This window comes from Amblyraja radiata, chromosome 7 (genome assembly GCF_010909765.2).
Source record: "Amblyraja radiata isolate CabotCenter1 chromosome 7, sAmbRad1.1.pri, whole genome shotgun sequence".
Taxonomy (NCBI): Eukaryota; Metazoa; Chordata; class Chondrichthyes; order Rajiformes; family Rajidae; genus Amblyraja; species Amblyraja radiata.
In genome coordinates this window covers 35,607,820-35,628,519 of record NC_045962.1, presented here as the reverse complement: position 1 = coordinate 35,628,519, position 20,700 = coordinate 35,607,820, and the positions used below count along the sequence as shown (strand labels likewise).

The 20,700-nt window shown below is 43.4% G+C and overlaps 1 protein-coding gene and 1 non-coding gene across 3 annotated transcripts in view; one reads left to right on the top strand and one right to left on the bottom strand.

The window, feature by feature from the left end:
- The window catches only part of kcnh7 (potassium voltage-gated channel subfamily H member 7), a 350,824-nt gene that overhangs the window by 296,520 nt on the left and 33,604 nt on the right, over positions 1-20,700 (top strand). For both annotated transcript variants that reach the window (XM_033024163.1, XM_033024164.1), the window contains exons 7-9: positions 199-624; positions 4,061-4,460; positions 5,869-6,068. In XM_033024163.1, coding sequence (XP_032880054.1) covers positions 199-624; positions 4,061-4,460; positions 5,869-6,068 — 1,026 coding nt within the window. The remainder of the gene's footprint in view (positions 1-198; positions 625-4,060; positions 4,461-5,868; positions 6,069-20,700) is intronic.
- On the bottom strand, positions 18,525-18,595 carry trnag-gcc. Its single transcript has one exon. It is a non-coding gene; the product is annotated as a tRNA-Gly (tRNA).

Below are 20,700 nucleotides of genomic sequence, written 5' to 3'. Positions count from 1 at the left end.
TTTCCACCCACACTCCAAAGACGTGCAGGTTCGTAAGTTAGTTGGCTTTGGTAAAAATTGGAAATTGTCCCTAGTGTATAGGAAAGTGCTAGTATACGAGGCGATCGCTGGTCGGTGCAGACTGGGTGGGCCAAAGGGTCTGTTTCTGCACTGTATCTGTAAACTAAACTCATTTCCGTCCATCTCTCCCTGGCCCAGGTTCTATCTCTCGGAGCTGATGTTTTACCTGAGTACAAGCTGCAGACTCCTCGGATCCACAAGCTCACCATCCTGCACTATAGTCCGTTCAAGGCCGTTTGGGACTGGCTGATCCTCCTCCTGGTGATCTACACGGCGATCTTCACTCCCTACTCTGCCGCCTTCCTGCTCAATGACAGGGAGGAGCAGAAGAGGAGAGAATGCGGATACTCCTGCAGCCCGTTGAATGTGGTGGATTTAATTGTGGACATTATGTTCATTATCGATATCCTAATAAACTTCAGGACGACTTACGTGAACCAAAATGAAGAGGTGGTTAGTCATCCGGCCAAGATAGCGATTCACTACTTCAAAGGCTGGTTCCTCATCGACATGGTTGCCGCCATACCCTTTGACCTTCTGATCTTTGGGTCAGGGTCAGACGAGGTAAGTCGTACCATCAAAGGTCATGTCATGTATACACTTGCACAGGTAAATGGATGGAAAAGGTTTAGTAGGGCGGCATAGTGGTGCAGCGGGTAGAACTGCTGCCTTAATGCGGCAGAGACCCGGTTTCGATCCCAACCTCGGGTGCTGTCTATCTGTCCAGAGTTTGCACGTTCTCCCTGTGACCGCGTGGGCTTCCTCTGGGTGCTCCAGTTTCCTCCCACATCCCAAAGATGTGCAGGTTTGTAGATTAATTATCCCATTGTAAATGGCCCCTTGCGTGTAGGGAGTGGATGAGAAAGTGAGATAACATAGAACTAGTGTTAACGGGCGATCGATGGTCGGCGTGGTATCAATGGACTGAAGGGCCTGTTTCCATGCAGGATCCCTAAAACTAAAAACTAATGCCAAAACTCAGGATATGAGCCAAACATGGGCAAATGCAACATACTTAGATGGAGCATCTAGGTCAGCATGGACGAGTTGGGCCTGTTTCTCTGCTGTATGACTCTAAGTCTCTGTGACTAGAGGCAAGGAACTGCAGATGCCGGCTTACCAAAGTGCTGGAGTAACTCAATGGGTTAGGCTGCCTGACCTGCCCAGTTACTCTGGCACTTTGTGTCTTTAGAAGTCACATCAGCTTTATCAGATTAGAAATCCAAAGGAACATCAAAATGCTGAACGGATACCTAATTTGGTTTAGTTTAGAGCATAGTAACAGGTCCTTCAGCCCATCGAGTCTATGCTGACTTTTGATCACTTGTTCACATTAGTTCAATGTGAAAGCGCACATGGTGGAGTTATTCCTTTAAAGCGCCAGAGGCCCAGGTTCGATCCTGACCTCGGGTACTGTCTGGGTGGAGTTTCCACATTCTCCCTGATACAATAGTGACATTTAAGTGGCTTTTAGATAGGCACATGGATATGCAGGGAATGGAGGGAAATAGCTCACGTGCAGGCAGAGGAGATTAGTTTCACTTGGCATCATGTTCGGCACGGACATTGTGGGCAGAAGGGCCTGTTCCTGTGCTGTACTGTTCTATGAGAAAAAAAAACAAAATGCTGAAGTAACTCAGTGGATTAGGCAGCATGCATGGAGAACATGGATAGGTGACGTTTTAGGTCAGGACCCTTCCCCGGACTCCAGACTTCAGAATTAAACCTCGCCTATCCATGTTCTCCAGGGATGCTGCTGACCCACTGAGTTACTCCAGCACTTTGTGCTCTTTTGCTCAAGATTCTAGCATCTGCAGTTCCTTGTGTCTGCTGCACTGTTCTAAATTTCATTCTGTGTACAATTATTTCTCTGTGTGCTTACTGAACTGAGGGTCCAACTTGTCCTTGATGGTGTAAGGCTGAACAAAGGATCTTTTGGTCTTATCTGTTCAAGGAAAAAGCCTTTGCACCTGGACTTTTGTGTAGCAAGCTGACATTGCTGGGTGAAAGTGTGCCAAGTCATTTATAGAAATCAAATAAAGTATGAAATGAAGCTGGAACCCACAATATTAAACATTTACCAAATCGTTTTAGGATTCCAACCCCACTTTGTGTTCAGTCACTGCTATTTTTAGGACGCTCATGATGATTTTGATTTGTGCTGTTTTATGAGAGAGACCTTATATTAAAAAAAGTTTAGTTGATTGTGTCAACTTCACTATAGAATGGTCATGTGACTAAAATCCTTTCAATCCCAACGACGCCAGAGCGGTTTATATAGATACAATAGTTTGTATCGGCATTCAATGCCTCGACAATCATTTCTGCCAACTGTGCTTTGAAAGGGCAGGAAAATAAGATTAATATTTCTTGCTGAGAGGAATAAATGGAGGTTTCTTTTCATCAATATGTGTCAGAAGGCCCAATAGCTTTCACTTACATATCAATAAACCTCTATAAAGGCACCGAGAAAACATGACGTTTTATCCACAATTTGCAAAAATGAAGATAAATGGAAGGTTATTTCTGTGAATATCAGGGGTTAGTCTTTTGAAAAGCTGATGCTAATAGAATTAATGTTCATCTTCAGAAGCACTCTGGAATCGACCACATTCTCCACGTTAATGCCTGCAGTCGAAATAATGTCGCAAATAACAAGATTCTCAAAGTGAGCAATGGGAGCAGAATTTATGCTGGTAGAGCTGCTGCCTCACAGCGCCAGAGACCTGGGTTCGATCCTAACCTCAGGTGCTGTCTGTACGGAGTTTGTACGTTCTCCAGTGACCACGTGGGTTTTCTCCAGGTGCTCCGGTTTTCCTCCCACATTCCAAAGAGGTTCGGGTTTGTCGGTTAATTGGCTTCTGCAAATTGCCCCTGGTGCACAGGATGCGAAAGTAGAAACTAGTATGAACGGATGATCACTGGTTGGTGCGGACTCTGTGGGCCAAAGGGTCTGTTCCCATGCTGCATCTCTAAAACTCTATATAAGTTCTCCAGAGATGCTGCCTGGCCTCTAAAGAGTCAAGAGTCTAGAGTGTTTCATTGTCATATGTCCCAAAACAAAACAATGAAATTCTTACAGCAGCACAACAGATATTCAAACATAGTATCCTGTAAAAGCTGTAATAAACAACAACAAAAGTTCAATATATAAAGATTAAAAATAAAATAAATAAACACACAACAATAGTGCCTATTTAGTTACTCCAGCAATTTGCATCTCCTTTTGTAAACCAGAATCTGCAATTCCTTGTTCCAGTTCATAAGTCATGTTTTTGGAGCAGAATTAGGCCATTCGGCCCATCAAGTCCACTCAGCCATTCAATCATGGCTGATCTATTTTTCTCTCTCAATGCCATTCACCTGCCTTCTTCACATAACTCCAGCCACCCTTAGTAATCAAGAACATTACTCTGTAATAACTTCTTGTAATCGCTCATGAGTTTAGTTGAGTTGAGTTTAGTTTATTGTCATGTACCGAGGTACAGTGAAAAGCATTTGTTGCATGCTAACCAGTCAGTGGAAAGACAATACATGATTACAATTGAGCCACCCACAACGTACAGATACATGATGAAGGGAATAACGTGAGTAATATTTAGTGCAAGATGAAGCCAGTAAAGTCTGTTCAAAGATGGTCCAAGAGTCTCCATTGAGGTAGATATTAGTTCAGGACAGCTCTAGTTGTGGTAGGGTGGTTCAGTTGCCTGATAACAGCAAGGAAAAACTGCCCTGAATCTGGAGGTGTGCATTTTCACACTTCTGTACCTTTTGCCCAGTGGATGAGGGGAGAAGAGAGAGTGGCCAGGGTGTGATTTGTACTTCATTGTGCTGGTGGCCTTGCCGAGGCGGCATGAGGTATAAATGGAGTCAATGGAAGGGAGGTTGGTTTGTGTGACGGTCTGGGCCAAAGATCCGCTATAAGATCTTTGGTCTGGGCTGCGTCCACAATTCTCTGCAATTTCTAGCGGTCTTGCTCATAATCTCCCTGTTTCGATAGACGACCACGCTGATCGGCCTCCTGAAGACGGCTCGTCTGCTGCGTTTGGTAAGAGTTGCCCGTAAACTGGACCGCTACTCCGAGTACGGGGCAGCCGTTCTGATGCTGCTCATGTGTATATTCGCCCTGATCGCTCACTGGCTGGCCTGCATTTGGTACGCCATTGGCAACGTGGAGAGACCTTACCTGGTGCACAAGATCGGGTGGCTGGACTCGCTGGGCGAGCAGATTGAGAAACGGTACAACTACAGCGATGTCAGTTCAGGACCGTCCATCAAAGATAAATACGTGACCGCACTCTACTTCACCTTCAGCAGCCTCACCAGCGTCGGCTTTGGCAACGTGTCACCAAACACCAACTCAGAGAAGATCTTTTCCATCTGCGTCATGCTAATTGGTTGTAAGTAATCCTCACTCTCCATGTTTTCCTTCAATGATTTAATGATACTTTATTGATGTTCATAAGTTCTAGGAGCAGAATCAGGTCATTCGGCCCAACTCCACAATTTAATCATGGCTGATCTACCTTCCCCTCTAAACACCATTCTCCTGTCCTCTCCCCATAACCCCTGACATAAATCAATAATCTGTGAATCTCTGCCCTAAATATATCTATTCACTTGGCCTCCACAGCCATCTGTGGCCATGAATTCTACAGATGTGCCACCTTCTGATTAAAGAAATTCCTCCTCATTTCCTTTATAAAGGTACATGCTTTTATTCTGAGGCTGTTCCCTCTGGTCCTAGACTCTCATACAAATGGAAATATCCTCTCCACCTCCACTCTCTTCAGGCCTTTCACTCTTCGGTAAGTTTCAATGAGGTCCCTCCTCATCCTTCGTAATTCCAGCTAGTACAGATGTCATCAAACACTCATTGAGTATTAACCCAATCATTCTTGTAAACCTCCTCTGGACCCTCTCCAACACCAACATATGCTTCCTCAGATATGGGTTCCTGTTACATGTCACATGTACCTTCATTGGTACAGTGAAATTCACCCCTCCTCCCTGCTGGGTCCTTCTCTGTTCTTGGTGACCCCCATTCCCCCTTCCCCCCACACCGCATCAGGTTATTTTTTATTCCTGGCAACCCCCTCCCTCCCTCTCCCCCCCCCCCCCCCCCCCCCCCCCCCCTCCCCAACACCAGGTCCCTCTTTGTTCTTGGTTCCTGGTAATCATTCACTGGCAATTTCCGAACGGCATTTCTGAAAGATGGAATCATTGAGAGTGCAGCCCGGAAACAGCCCTTGATTTTGCATCAAACTGAACTAAATTAAAATAAGAAGACACGGTTGTGCAGTGGTACAGTTGCTGCCTCACAGCGCCAGGGACCTGGGTTCAACCCTGACTATGGGATGCTCTATGTATGGAGTTAGTATGCTCTCCCTGTGACCGCTTGGGTTTTCTCCGGGTGGATACAGAGTGTAGAATATTTTGTTTATTTTGGAGGAACAGCCAGTGTACTCAGTGCAGATTCCATGAGTCGAAGAGCCTGTATCCGCACTGTATCTCTAAAGTCTCTAAAGTTAAGTTGCTTGACACAATACATGAAGAAAATACTTTATAGTCATAGAATCATATAGCATGGAAATAAGTCCTTCGTTTGGACTTGTTCCCAAACAACTTCCCCACGTCGACCCTTTATGCGCCATCCACACTAGTGCCACCTGCCTGCATTTGGCCCATATCCCTCTAAACCTGACCTGTACCTGTCCAGATGTTTCTTAAGCATTGCGATGGTACCTGCTTTAAATAAATATAAGTTCTTGCGTAGCCTGGCTAATTAGGCCTGTGTTTTCTCCTCAGCACTAATGTATGCCAGTATCTTTGGCAACGTCTCTGCCATTATCCAGCGGCTGTACTCTGGCACGGCAAGGTACCACATGCAGATGCTGCGAGTCAAGGAATTCATACGGTTCCATCAGATTCCCAACCCTCTCCGTCAACGACTGGAGGAATACTTCCAACATGCTTGGACGTACACAAACGGCATTGACATGAATATGGTATGTGCACAGATCTGCGTATCCTTGAGATTCTTTCCAAATAGAAGTGTGGCTGAGAAAACATTACAAAGAATGAATCTGTAAGTAGTGAAAATGAGGTTTGTGTGAAAGCAGGCACCTTGGAAGGGGTGGTGTATCTGTCAATGTACAACGTCAATGAATGGTGGAGGATACAGGCATAACTACTGCCAGTAATCACATAGTCTTGCCCTGCCATAGATTAGAATGCAGCAATTCAGATTAATTTGAGTGGAAACATAAAACAAAACATGGTGTGTGTTAAGCTGGAGAAAGTGCAGAGAAGATTTACGAGGATGGTGCCAAGACTCAAGGGACTGATATAGGGAGAAGTTGGGTAGGCTGGGATTTTATTCCTTGGAGAGCAAGAAAATGAGGGGTGATCTTATAGAGATCTGTGAAATCATGAGCGGATTAGGTAGGGTGAATGTACAGAGTAGGGAAATCAAGAACCAAAGGGCATTGGTTTAAAGTGAGAGGGGAAAGACTTAATAGGAAACTGAGGAGTAATCTTTTCACTCAAAGGGTGATGGATATATAGAACCAGATATTTTAAATGCTGTTATAGTACCTAGCAGAGGAGGTAGTTAATGCAGGTACGATAAAGGGCCTGTCCCACTGTACGAGGTAATTCAAGAGTTCTCCCCTGATTCGAGCTCATGTAATGTACGTAGCGGTTACGTCGGAGCTCGTGGATGTCACGTAGCAGCTCGTAACGCTAACGGCAGGTACTCGTGAAATGCGGTAAGCTCGTGACATTTTTTCAACAGTGCGGAGATTGTCCACGAGAGTCCCCGAGTACCTAAGAACGGCTATTATCGTAATTCTCCGAGTTCGAATCAGGGGAAACTCCTGGGACAGGCCCTTTACAGTATTTACGTCATTTGGACATAAACATAAACAGGAAAGGTATTAAGGTGATATGGGCCGAAAGCAGGGAAATGGGATAATCTTGGTCAGTATGGACAAGTTGGACAAAAGGACCAGTTACTGTGTTGTATGACTATGACTCTAAAAATCAGTGAAGTCTATATGAAGTATCAATTGTTGAGTAGACCATTAGAATTCTAATGTTACGGCATTAAACTTATAGGGTATGTCATTTTCCTATTGATAACTTGATCCTCAAAAACTGCGCACTGTGGCACAGGTGATAGAGCTGCTGCCTCCCAGTGCCAGAGAACCGGGTTCGATCCTGACCTCAGCTAGGATTGAACCTTGGTCTCTGACCCTGTAAAGCTGAAACTCTACCTCTGTGCCACTGTGCTGCCCAGGATAAAACAGCTCATGATTAGGGATAATATTGTCGTATATTTTGTTCCTCTCATTAATAATGTGTGGAAATAAATAAGAGCTTTAGTTTAGTTTAGTTTAGTTCATTATTGTCACATACATTGAGGTACAACAAAAAGCTTTTTGTTCCATGCTATCCAGTCAGCGGAAAGACTATACATGATTACAATCAAGCCGTCCACAGTGTACAGGTACATGATAAAAGGAGAACGTCTAGTGCAAGATAAATTCCAGTAAAGTCTGTTTAAAGATAGTTTGAAGAACTCCAATGAGGTAGATGGCAGGTCAGGACCGCTCTCTAGATGTTGGTAGTATGGTTCAGAGATCTTCCATCCACCTCATTGAGAGAGCTGTTAATTTTTGCCATCATTTCACATTTTCTAAAGAACTGCTGAGGTTTTACGACATTAAAGAGGATGCACGTGGAATGTTGTGTTCGGTTTTGAACACTCTGCTGTCGGAATTAAGGTGGAAAGAGTGCAGAGACGTTTTATGATGATTTTGCAAGGTCTCAAGGGCCTGAGCTGTATGGAGAGGTTGTGCAGGCTAGGACTTTATTCCTTGGAGCACAGGAGGCTGAAGTGTGATCGTATCGAGGTGTATAATATCATGGGAGCAAAAGACAGGGTGAATGCACAGAGTCTTTTACCCAGTGCCGGGAACTATTAGGCAAAGGTTTAAGGTGAAAGGAGAAAGATATAATAGGAACCTGAGGGGCATCTTTTTCACACAGAGGGTGGTGGGTATATAGAATGAGGAAGTAGGTATAATAGGTTGAAGCAGGTATAATAACAACATTTAAAAGATATTTGGACAGGTACATGGATAGGAAAGGTTTAGAGAGATAAGGACCAAATGCGGGCAGGTGGGACTAGCTTAGATGAGACATCTTGGTCGATGTGGATGTGTTGGGCTGAAGGGCCAGTTTCCGTGCTGTATGACTAGGTCTCTATCATTGAGCGACATCGGCATGTTTAAAATTGAGCCAGTTTGTGGGACTTTGGCTTCAGCATTTCCCTTCCTTGGTTGGCAAGTTACCTAGCAGATCATAAAGGAACGAATATGCTACATATATTTCATTCCAGTCCATGAGCAAATAGTTAAAAGGGCTGATAATATTTTTCATTACATATCACTGTACCATTCATGCACTGAATTAGTATCGATTATACATCCTGTCGATAAGCAATTGTCCTCATTAACTTAAAATTATATATTTAGCGCAACAGAAAAATTCATCATATTAACGCTAAGATTGATATTCCACTGCATAAAATTTGTAAGGCTGTGGTAACGTTTTAAGTAAAGTTTCACTGTAAGCTATATTAACACAATTGCTCATTTTTTCACTTGTGAAATAGTAACAAATTTCATTTGCAGACTGTGGACTTCCCAATCTCGTTGTTCCTTCATAACTGATCAATATCACTTGCATATTCTTAAAGCCGAAATACTTCATTACAATCATGCTGCATATATTTAAGTTGTTGAGTATATAATCAGATGCACTTGTATGAAGAGGAACTTGTATGTATAGGGGAACTTGTATGAAGTGGAACTTGTATGAAGTGGAACTTGTGTGAAGAAGAACTTGTATGTATGGTGGAAATCTTGCTTGTAGCAGTAACACAGGAACATAGACAACACACAAGAATTATACATAAGTTACACACAAATTCTACAAGGGCGCCACAGTAGTGCAGCTTGTAGAGTTGCTGCCTCACAGCACCAGAGGCTCAGGTTTGATCCTGATCATGGGTGCTGTCTGTGTGTGGAGCTTGCACATTCTCCGCATGGGTTTCCTTCGGGTGCATGAGTTTCCTCCCACACCCCAAAGACGTGCGGGCTTATAGGTTCATGTTAGTGTTGCTGGTAGTGCTTGTGGGATGAAGTTAAATACATTTTGGTTTAATTTAGTTTATTATCATCAGTGCAGTGAAAAGTTTTTTTGTTGCATGCTATCCAGACAATGGAAAGACCACACATGATTTAATCAAGCCGTCCACAGTGTACAGATACAGGATAAAGGGAAATGCTGCTGTTGAAATAAAGATTTAAAAGAGTGGAGGGATTGTAATGAATGATTGTAATGATAATAGATCCACTTCTGGGACCAGCACGGAAAGAGTCGCCTGGCTTCGGTGCCTTCTCATCTGTGTCCATCTTGTCAATTTAATGAGATGTGCGGGGCAGTTTTTTTACTCAGATAGTGGTGGGGGTCTGGAATGCACCACCCGGGGTGGCAGAGAAGAGGTCAGCGAAGACCAGGGTCTTCTCTTCTTGTTCAGGAAATTTGCCTAATGACCTCTGAGATGTTGGACTGTTGAAGATCATTGGAGGACCATGTGCAGTTCTGGTCGCCCAGCTACAAGAGGATGTCATTGAGTTGGAATGGGTACAGAAGAGATTTACCAGGATGTTACCTGGGCTTGCGGGCTTGCGTTATGAGGAGAGGTTGGACTGGCTGGGACTTGTTTCTTTAGGGCGTAGGAGGCTGAGGGGTGACTTTATTGAGGTGTACAAGATCATGAGCGGCATGGAGAAAGTGAACGCTCACAGTTTTCTTCCCAGGATAAAGGATTCTAACAGGAGGATGTAGGCTTTAGGGAAGAGGGGAGAGATTTAAGAGGAACCTCGGGGACAACTGTTTCATTCAGAGGGTGGTCCGTATCTGAAAAGAGCTGCCACAGGAAGCTGTAGAAACAAACACAATTTTGACTTTGAAAAGACAGTTGGATAGAAATATGGATAGGAACGGTTTAGAGGGCTATGGGCAAAATGCAGGGACACAAGCCAAACGTGGCCGGCATGGACAAGATGGGCCAAAGGGTCTAATTCTGTGCTGTTTGACTGATGACTCCAATCATAATGGAATAATTGCATCTAAAGATTACAAATGCACATTTTAACACATCACCAGCAAATTATCTCCTACATATAATAACCTTTCTAAGTGTAATAACATGTTTTGAATCATGTTTAAAAGTTTTAATTCCCAGAATGAGATGTACTAGTGAGAAAAGAAAGTCAATGTGATACGACATTTAATCATTTGCTGTACTTATAAAAACTTATCTCTTCCTTACCCGCTTCACAAATTAATACTTGGACTAACTCACCCCCTCTGGTAAGAACAGGAGGTATATGACAATATTTATATGACAATATTGTATGCAGATGTGGAAAACACCATTGTTAATATTGCATCTTACTGAATTTGTTTGGTGTTTTTGTTTTTAAGTTATGAGTTTTCTGCATGAGTCTGCAGTTAATCGAGTTTGGGGTAAAAGTCAACTGTGGGAGTGAAGTGTAAGATAGAGAACATCATCAACAAAGTACACTTTTTCATATCTCACAAAAATTGATTGAAAGTTTTCATCCCACAGTCGACATTACTCCAGGTCTATTATCTCCATGTGCATTTGGCTTGTGGTATGCGGATCTCGTTTTAAGTGTGTTCATTTTAACGTTATGACTGTGAACAGGTTGGTTTGTTTCACTGTTGTGATTTACTTTCCGTGCTTTAAGCTCAAGCCGTTAGCATGCATGCTGACGTTACTGCACCGTTCCAGCCTCTGGACCACTGCACCCCTGTCTGATCTGCATGCTGTCCGTGCAAACTGTTGCTGCATGACATTCACAAACATCTTTCTCATCAAATCTCACAGTGTTTATTAAAATAATCTAAACATGGACGAGCTGGGTGCCTTGGAGGAAAAAACAGCCTCTGCCAGAATCACAGTGCTGGAGGAAAGCAGGTCAGGCAGCATCTGTGGAGGGAATGGACTGAACGATGTTTCAGGTCTGAAGATCAAAGAAGGGTCCTGACCCATGACATCGCTTGTCCAATCCCTCCACAGATGCTGCCTCACTTGCTCAGTTTCTCCTTTTCGTTGAGACACCAGCTTCTGCAGTTCCTTGTGTCTCTGGAGAAATCAATGATATAAATGATTAGATGTTACAATGATGGAAACAAACTACATTTTATAAATGTCAAAAGGAATGTTATACTATTTTATTCTATTTCTGGATAAAAGTATGATTGAGCATTTCATTAGATTTACAGTGCTATTCAAATAACACCAATGTTACACTTAACTATATATTGACATAAGAATGCTATCTTCTAAACCATAATCAGTAGTCATGCTTACTTTTCTTAAAGTAATATTAACCAATTAATCCCAGAAACTCATGGAGATGTAAGATGTAACATTCTGCATTTGAACAGGTATATAAATAGGCCAGGTTTAGAGGGATATGGTCTAAACACAGGCAAATGGGACTAGCTTAGATGGGGCACCATGGTCAACATGGACAATATGAGCCGAAGGGCCTTTTTCTATGCTGTATGACTCTATTGATCTACCAGGTAAATTGGCCTGGGCTTCGTGGTCAAATCCAAATGAATTGCATTACTTCCACCCCTTTGCTCCCTCTGGCTTTACATTTCCCTCCTCTTATTTGAAACCATTTTGTCTCCTGTCCATACGAGTTCATTCCAAGAGCTCTCCCGAGTTTCCCTGATTCGAACTCGGAGATTTACGGTAATGGTCACTCGTCGGTACTCGGGGCTCTCGTGGACATTTTTCACCATGTTTAAAAATCTCCACGAGTCTTCCCGTGCTCACCTGCTGTTAGCGAGTCTTCCCGAGTACCTGCCGTTAGTGTTACGAGCTGCTAAGAGACGTCCCCGAGTTCCGACGTAGCCGCTACGTTCATTCTCCGTGCTTACCACAAGTTTGATTTTTTTTTAACTCGGGAGAGCTCTTGGAATGAACTCGTACCGTGGGACAGGGCTTTTACTCCACCCATCTGCCAATCAAACTCTCTTCACCTGTATCACTTGCCAGGCTTTGTCCAGCCCCCACCTCTCTTTTCCAGCTTTCTCTCCCCCCCCCCCCCCAACTCCATCTGTCTGAAGAAGGGTCCCGACCCAAAACATTGTCCATTCCCACCATAGATGCTGCCGCTGTTCCTCCAGCACTTTGTGTTTTGCTCAAGATTCCAGCACCTGCAGTTAGTTCCTTGTGTCAACATTACCTCTTGTTAAGCTAACAGTTACAGATGCCCGCAGAGCTTTTGCCAACTGTTAAGAGGCTTTTTGTAATTATTAGGGTATTTTTTTCACCAGGTTACACTACAGTTGATTGATACTATTTGTGCATGGAAGAAATATCTGAGTTTAAATTTAGTTTATTGTTACTTGTACCGAGGTATAATGAAAAGCTTTTGGTGCATGCTAACCATTCAGCGGAAAGACTATACATGATTACAATCAAGCCATCTATAGTGTACAGAATGTGAATAATGTTTAGTGTAAGATAAAGTCCAGCAAAGTCTGATTAAAGATAGTCTGAGGCTCTCCAATCCGGTAGATAGTAGCTCAGGACTGCTCTCAATTTGTTGGTACAGTTGCCTGATTACTGATCAAAGTAATATAGCTCCACACAATAAAAGTGTAACTGAGAGCCCTTTTCAACACAAACATATATTGAAGACAAAAATACACAATGATGAGATTAAAAGTGATGAAAAAAACAGATTCAAATTAAAGTGTAGTTTTTAACTTTTTTATAATTTCTAACCATCAAAAAATTCTAAATGAGATCCCTGCTTGTAAAACTAAATGTTCAGTAGCAGTGTGGACTGAACAGTAATAAAAAGAAATCCTGTCACAAAATAATCACCTACATCTAAATACACCAGCTAAACATTTTCTGGTGCTTTTGGATAACTTCTTTATCACTTTCATTGCTGAATCCCTCAGCACGTCACAGTATAACAATGTTTAACAAACGACTAGAGCAAATCGGAGAGCATCTCCTCATGGGGACGTTACCTTCTTCCACAAGGAACTGCAGATGCTGGTTTACAAAAAAAGGACACAAAGTGTTGGAGTAACTCAACGGGTCAGGCAACAACTCTGGAGAACATGCATAGGCAATGTTTCAGAATGGGACACTTCTCCAGACTGACTGGAGTAGCCATTGGTTTTTGTTCAACCATAAGTCCTCCTCACCTTTCCTCCATTTCTCTCACAATCCCCCCTGTCCATGCCCGCCATGTCCACGTCCAGTTACGTTCCTTCCTCTACCCTAATTTCAGTCCTCTTCTATCCTTATGTCACTATTTTATGTCTTTCCACCTCTAGCCTTTGTTCACCCATCTGCCATTCAAACCCCCTCCACCTCAATCCACCTATCACTTGCCAGACTTTGTCCTGCCCCCACCTCTCTCTTCCTGCTCCCTCGCCATTCCATCAGTCTGAAGAAGGATCCCGACCCGAAACATCAACTATCCATGTTCTCCAAAGATGCTGCCTGACCTGTTGAGTAACTCCAGCACAGTGCCTTTTCCTAAATTCCACATTTAACTGTGCATGTTTATGATCTTACTGTTTGGTTCATTTGACAATTACGATGAGGAACAGTAACAGTATCTACTGTAAATTATTGGTTATTGCTCTGCGATCCAGGAAAAATTATGATGCAAAATACAAAGTGCTGGAGGAACTTCATACTAAGGGTCTGAAGAAGGGTCCTGAGCCGAAACAACGTCTGTCCATTCCCTCCACAGATGCTGCCTGACTGCATGAGTTCCTCCAGCACTTTGTGTTTTACTCAGGATTCCAGCATCTGCAGTTCTGTGTCTCCAGAAGCATAGTGCAACTAGATATATGTGATTGTAGCAGAATAGATTAATATAATGATGTGATTTTGGTGGCTAAAAGTAAATTCCGCATGTGCTATTGTTGTTTATTGTATTAGGCTTTAACTTGGTGTCACTTGCTGACTTATCTTGTCTTTTTTTTTGTTCTCAAACTAAGAGGAGTCCTGCACTAAGAAGCTTTATACGTTTGCCTTGTTCTTTTGTAGATGGAAACCTGTTTTAGATCAATTTAATATGTGTATTCAAACTTGTTTATCTGGTATGTGTTATTTATGTGCCTTCCCCTTTTACATCCAGGTTTTGTGAATGTAGATCTTAGTTTTTGAGATGAAGCATAACAGTGATGTATAATTAATCTGATAGCTATAAGCATGCATCTATTGTTATCATGCTGAACGCATCCTCCACGTTTCATAAGGAGGGCAGCACAGTAGCACAGCGGGTAGAGTTGCTGCATCACAGCTCCAGAGACCCGGGATCAACCCTGACCTCAGATGCTGTCTGTGTGTGGAGTTTGCACGTTCTCCCTGTGACTGGGTGGGCTTTCTCCACGTGCTCTGGTTTCCTCCCGTATTCCAATGACGTGCAGGTTTGCAGCTTAATTGGCCTCTGTAAATTGTCCCTAGAATGTAGAATGAGGCAGTGGGATAACATCGAAATAGTAATGGTCAACACAGACTCAGTGGGCCGAAGGGCCTGTTTCCATGCTGTATCTCTAAATACTAAAACCAGAAAAAAAACAATGATCACACTTAGATAAAGTAAGAGATTACGCTATGACTGTCACTAACACTTCCACCCACGTCACAAAGGACAAACATGAAAGAACAAGACCCAAAGTGCTGGAGGAACTCAGCGGCTCAGGAAGTATCTGAACAGATGATATTTCAGGAAGAATGGGTCCTGACCCAAAATGGTGTCTGTCCATTCCCACCACAGATGCTGCCTGACCTGTTGAGTTCCTCCAGCACTTTATATTTTGCTCAAGATTCCTGCATCTGCGGTTCCTTTCATCTCCAAATAAAAAAGAGATTTTACACCTGGGAAGATATTGAGGCATTTCTCACAAACTCACTCTAATAACAATTGACCAGTCTTGTGATCCTAGGAGGCAGAAATTTACCAAGAGCTAATGGTCTTTTCAATTTTCTTCATTGTTATATGAAATTTATGTGGATTAAATAAGCACGCTATGAATTTTTAGTTGGAAGCAATTCTTTTTAAATAATTTTCTTCAACAATCATCCGAAAATTCTCTGCTGGCGAGTTATTGGATGAGCTTCAACGTCATTCAAAAATCCAACACTCTCTGGGCCAAAGAAAAAGGCACAAAGTGCTGGAGCAACTCAATGGGTCAGACAGCATCTCTGGAGAACACGGATAAGGGTTGGGACCCTTCTTCAGACAGATAGGTGATGGTTTGAGACAGGATCCTTCTTCAGACAGATAGATGATGTTTCAAGATGGGACCGTTCTTGAGAGAGATAGGTGACATTTCATTCTCACTACCACAGGCATAGAATAGCTGTAGACTGTAGCTTTGCATAAACCAGTTCAGTTATTCTAGCTGGACCTCCCAAACTTGAGATATGAAAGGTTTAGAGGGAAGGTAGACAAAAAAATGCTGGAGAAACAGCGAGTGAGGCAGCATCTATGGAGAGAAGGGATGCAGGCAATGGTTCGGATGGGAAACCTTCTTCCGATTGTCTACCTTCGAATTTTCCAGCATTTGCACTTCTTTATTAAACATTAAGGTTTAGAGGGATATGGTGCCATACCCAGGCAGGTGGACTAGTTTTGATTAGGCACTTTGGTCGGCATGGACAAATTGGGCCGAAGGGTCTGTTTCCATGTTGTGTAACTCCATGACTCTATGGCTTCCAGCATATAGAGAAATAAGGGATTCAAGCTCAGGGAAATGTGACTGGAACTATTGAGCTGCAAAGATGGAAAAGTTGGAAATGTTCACCAGAAATACTCACGAGCTCATTTGGAGTATCGTGTGCATTTCTGTTTACCCCACTACAGCAAGGATGTGGAGGCTTTGGAAATGGTGCAGAGGTGGTTTACCAGAATGATGCCTGGAACTGAGGATATTAGCTACAGGGAGAGGTTGGACAGACTTGGATTGTCTTCTCAGGAATGGTGGAGGTTGAGGGGGAGACCTGATAGAAGTGTATAAAATTATGAGAATCATAGATATGGTAGACACTGAAGGCTCTTTCCTTTTACCATAATCACAAGTGGTGCATTTCCTCTTTGAAATGAGATTACTCCTCCTATCCACCAAACAGACGCACAGTAACTCAGCAGGTCAGGCAGCATCTCTGGAGAACTGGGATAGACAATGGTTCAGATAGGAATCCTTCTTCAGACTGATTGTGGGGGAGAGCAAAGATAGAAGAGAGGTGGAGGCGGGACAAAGCCTGGCAAGTGGTAGGTGGAGGAAGGAACTGCAGATGTTGGTTTAAACTGAAGGTAGACTTAAAAAGCTGGAGTAACTCAGCGGGTCAGACAGCATCTCTGGAGAAAAGGAAGAGGTGATGGGTCAGGTCAAGAACCTTCTTCAGGTTGGCAGATGGGTGGGTAAAGGCCAGAGATGCAAATCAAAAGTTGTGAGATATGGACGTAAAGATAAAAGAGCCATAAACTAGAAGCCAGAGAAAGGAATATCTGTGGAAGGGGATGGGCGGAAGGGGATAAGGGGAAATGGGTGTGTATCCAGCTAGGGCAGAGGGAAGGGGGTGGGGGAAATGAGTGGAGAAAGGGGGGTGGGTTCTTTCCACTATGCCAGCCCAGCTAACACCAGAATTTCTGCATCATTAATTTCTTTTCAGCTACAGTTGTCAAAGGTTATGGGGACAGGGCAGGAAAATGGTGTTCAGAGGGAAACCTAGATCAGCCATGATTGAATGGTGGAGTAGACTCGGTGGGCCGAATGGATTAATTCTGATCATATGAATTATTAACTTATTGAACCAACTATTTGTTCATTTTCCCTGAGACCGCATGGGTTTTCTCCTGGTGTTCCGGTTTCCTCCAATAATCCAAAGATATGCAAGTTAATTGGCTTCTGCAAATTGTCTCTAGTGTGTAGGATAGAATGATAGAACTAGTGTACAGGAATCGCTGATCAGCGTGGACTCAGTGGGCCAAAGACCCTGTTTCAATGCTGTATCTGTAAGCTAAACCAAACTAAACTAAACTAAACATTCCCTCCACAGACGCTGCCTGGCCCGTAGAGTTCCTCCAATATTTGTGTTTTTTGCTCATGATTCCATCATCTGCAGTCTCTTGTATTTCTACCCAAAATGAAAGGGTTGGCTAGTTACCCATGAAGTGTATAATTTAGGTATTTTACACTTCAAACAGTGTTGCTAAACTACAAATGCTGGAGGAACTCAAGGCTTCAGGCAGCATCTGTGGAGAGAATGGACAGGCGGCAATCCTGGCCGGGTCCTTTCTGTGACCTTCATCATAGGGGACAGACTATCGACTGACGTTAGAATCTGAAGAAGGCTCCCGACCTGAAACGTCGTCTGCCCATTCCCACCACAGATGCTGCCCAAGCCCTTGAGAAGCTCCAGCACTTTGTAGTTTTGTTCAGGATTCCAGCATCTGCAGTTTCTTGCATCTCTAGATCCATAACAGACCACCTCAGGATAGACTCACATAGTGACCTTCCATCACGGGGTACTGACCTCCGCACCATTGAATGGATCTCCAGGAGTCGCTGCCTCAAAAATGCAGCCAGCATCATCAGAGATCCACACCACCCTGGCCACGCTCTCATCTCACTGTTACCATCGGGAAGAAGATGTAGGAGCTGAAAACCAGTGACCTCCTGGTTCAAGAACAGTTTCTTTGCAACAATCATCAAGCTCTTGAACACTGCACAACTCTAACCTCAGCAACTGTGATCGACTGAGTCTGACAAAGGGTCCCAACCCGAAACGTCATAGAAACATAGAAAATAGGTGCAGGAGTAGGCCATTCAGCCCTTCGAGCCTGCACCACCATTCAATATGATCATGGCTGATCATCCAACTCAGTATCCTGTACCTGCCTTCTCTCCATACCCCTTGATCCCTTTAGCCACAAGGGCCACATCTAACTCCCTCTTAAATATAGCCAATGAACTGGCCTCAACTACATTCTGTGGCAGAGAATTCCAGAGATTCACCTGTGTAAAAAATGTGTTTCTCATCTCAGTCCTAAAAGATTTCACCTTTATCCTTAAACCTTGACCCCTTGTTCTGGATTTCCCCAACATCGGGAACAATCTTCCTGCATCTAACCTGTCCAACCCCTTAAGAATGTTGTAAGCTTCTATAAGATCCCCCCTCAATCTTCTAAATTCTAGCGAGTACAAGCCGAGTCTATCCAGTCTTTCTTCATATGAAAGTCCTGACATCCCAGGAATCAGTCTGGTGAACCTTCTCTGTACTCCCTCTATGGCAAGAAAAACATTGTTGCATCGGCCGGGAATCGAACCCGGGCCTCCCGCGTGGCAGGTGAGAATTCTACCACTGAACCACCGATGCACACAATCTGTCCATGCCCTCCACTGATGCTGCCTGACTCACTTAGTTCTTCTAGCACATGGAATTTTGTTCAAGATTCAAGTGTCTGCATTTCCTTGGATCTCCTAAGGACTGGTAAATGTTTAGCGTATAAAGAGGCAGCATGGAGACAGCTGTGTGTCTCGAAACAGAAGCTCCTCTAAAACACCATAAATTCAGCAGTGAAGAATGATTCTCCTGAGCAGTAACAATCTTACTTAAGCAGGGGAAACATGTCATTATAATGCTTCAGGCTGCAGCTGCCTCTGGTATCAAGTGTGATCGATCTCTTTCATTATCACTCCCACCGGTTTCAGTCAATAGAAGTGCGATATTTGCAAATTGAAAGGTAATTGAAAATTGCCACAAAACCAAACGAAAGGAAAAAGTAGATCCATGCTCCACACAGTGCTTAAAAACCATCATAAGCCAAGAATCTTTCAAGAATGACGTAGACAAGATTTGAAAAGAGATTGGGTTGAGGGTGCAGTAGTTCACATGGAAACATGGCATCACACTATTTATAACTCTGACAGGAAAATGCACAGAAGATTTAGTTTAGTTTCGAGATACAGCGCAGAAACAGGCCCTTTGGCCCAACAATAGACAATAGATAATAGGTGCAGGAGTAGGCTATTCGACCCTTCGAGCCAGCACCGCCATTCAATGTGATCATGGCTGATCATCCCCAATCAGTACCCCGTTCCTGCCTTCTCCCCATATCCCCTGACTCCGCTATTTTTAAGAGCACTATCTAGCTCTTTCTTGAAAACATCCGGAGAACCTGCCTCCACTGCCCTCCGAGGCAAAGAATTCCACAGCGCATCCACACTAACCAGCAATCACTCTGTCCACTAGCAATATCCTAAACACCAGGGACAATTTACAGTTTGACCAAGCCAATTAACCTACAAACCTGTACATCTTTGTAGTGTGGGAGGAAACCGGAGCACCCGGAAAAAACCCACGCGGTCACAGAGAGCACGTACAAACTCCATACAGAGAGCACCCATAGTCAGGATCGAACCCGTGTCTCTGATGCTGTAAGGCAGCAACTCTACCGCTGCGCTACTGTGCCGTCCAAGGTTGCTGTGAGTTAGTGGCCAATTAGGATTTATCTTACTGCACACATTTTATTTCCACCTGTTAAGATCATCTCTAATGCACAGAATGGAATAATAAAAATATTTTTAGAATTTGCAGAATATTTTTTACCAGAATGATGCCTGGATTAGAGAGTATTAGTCACAGGGAGAAGTTGACAGACTTGGCTTGTTTTCTCTGGAACATCGAAGATTGCGGCGAGACCTGATCGAAGAATATAACATTTTGAGGCATAGATACGGTAGATAGTCAGAACCTGTTCTACCACTATGCCTGTCTTTGCTTCTCTTTCTTGCCAATGATAGATCAGGTCCTATTTCCAAGGGTGGAATACTAGTGTCAAATACTAGTGGGTATAGCTTTAAAGTGAAGAGGGGTTTTAAGGAGATGTGTGGGGCAAGTGTTATTACACAGAGGATGGTGGGTGCCTGGAACACACTGCCAGGGGTGGTGGTGGAAGCAGATATGATAGTGTTGTTTAAGAGGCTTTTAGATAGGCACATGGGTGGGTATGCAGGAAATAGAGGGACATGGATCACGTGCTGGCAGAGGAGATTAGTATATCTTGGCACAAACATTGCAGGACAATGGGCCTAATCTTGTGCTGGAGTCAGGAGTCAAGAGTGTTTTATTGTCATATGTCCAGAAACGGAACAACAAATTTCTTACTTGCAGCAGATTCTGTATGTAAACATAGTACTTTATAAACTGTTCGGTGATCTATAAGGACATAATGTCATTAGGAATAGGAGTAGAATTAGGCCATTCACCCATCAAGTCTACTCCGCCATTCAATCATGGCTGCTCTATCTCTCCCTCCTAACCCTATCCTCTATGTGAGCAATTGTTTGACAATAAAATAAGACCCAACCAATCCAAATCAACTTTTGAAAACATATTTTCCCAAACCAATCACCAAAAATAATATATAAACATTGCTGGCATGATACAATCCTATTGATCATTAGACATACCTATTACTC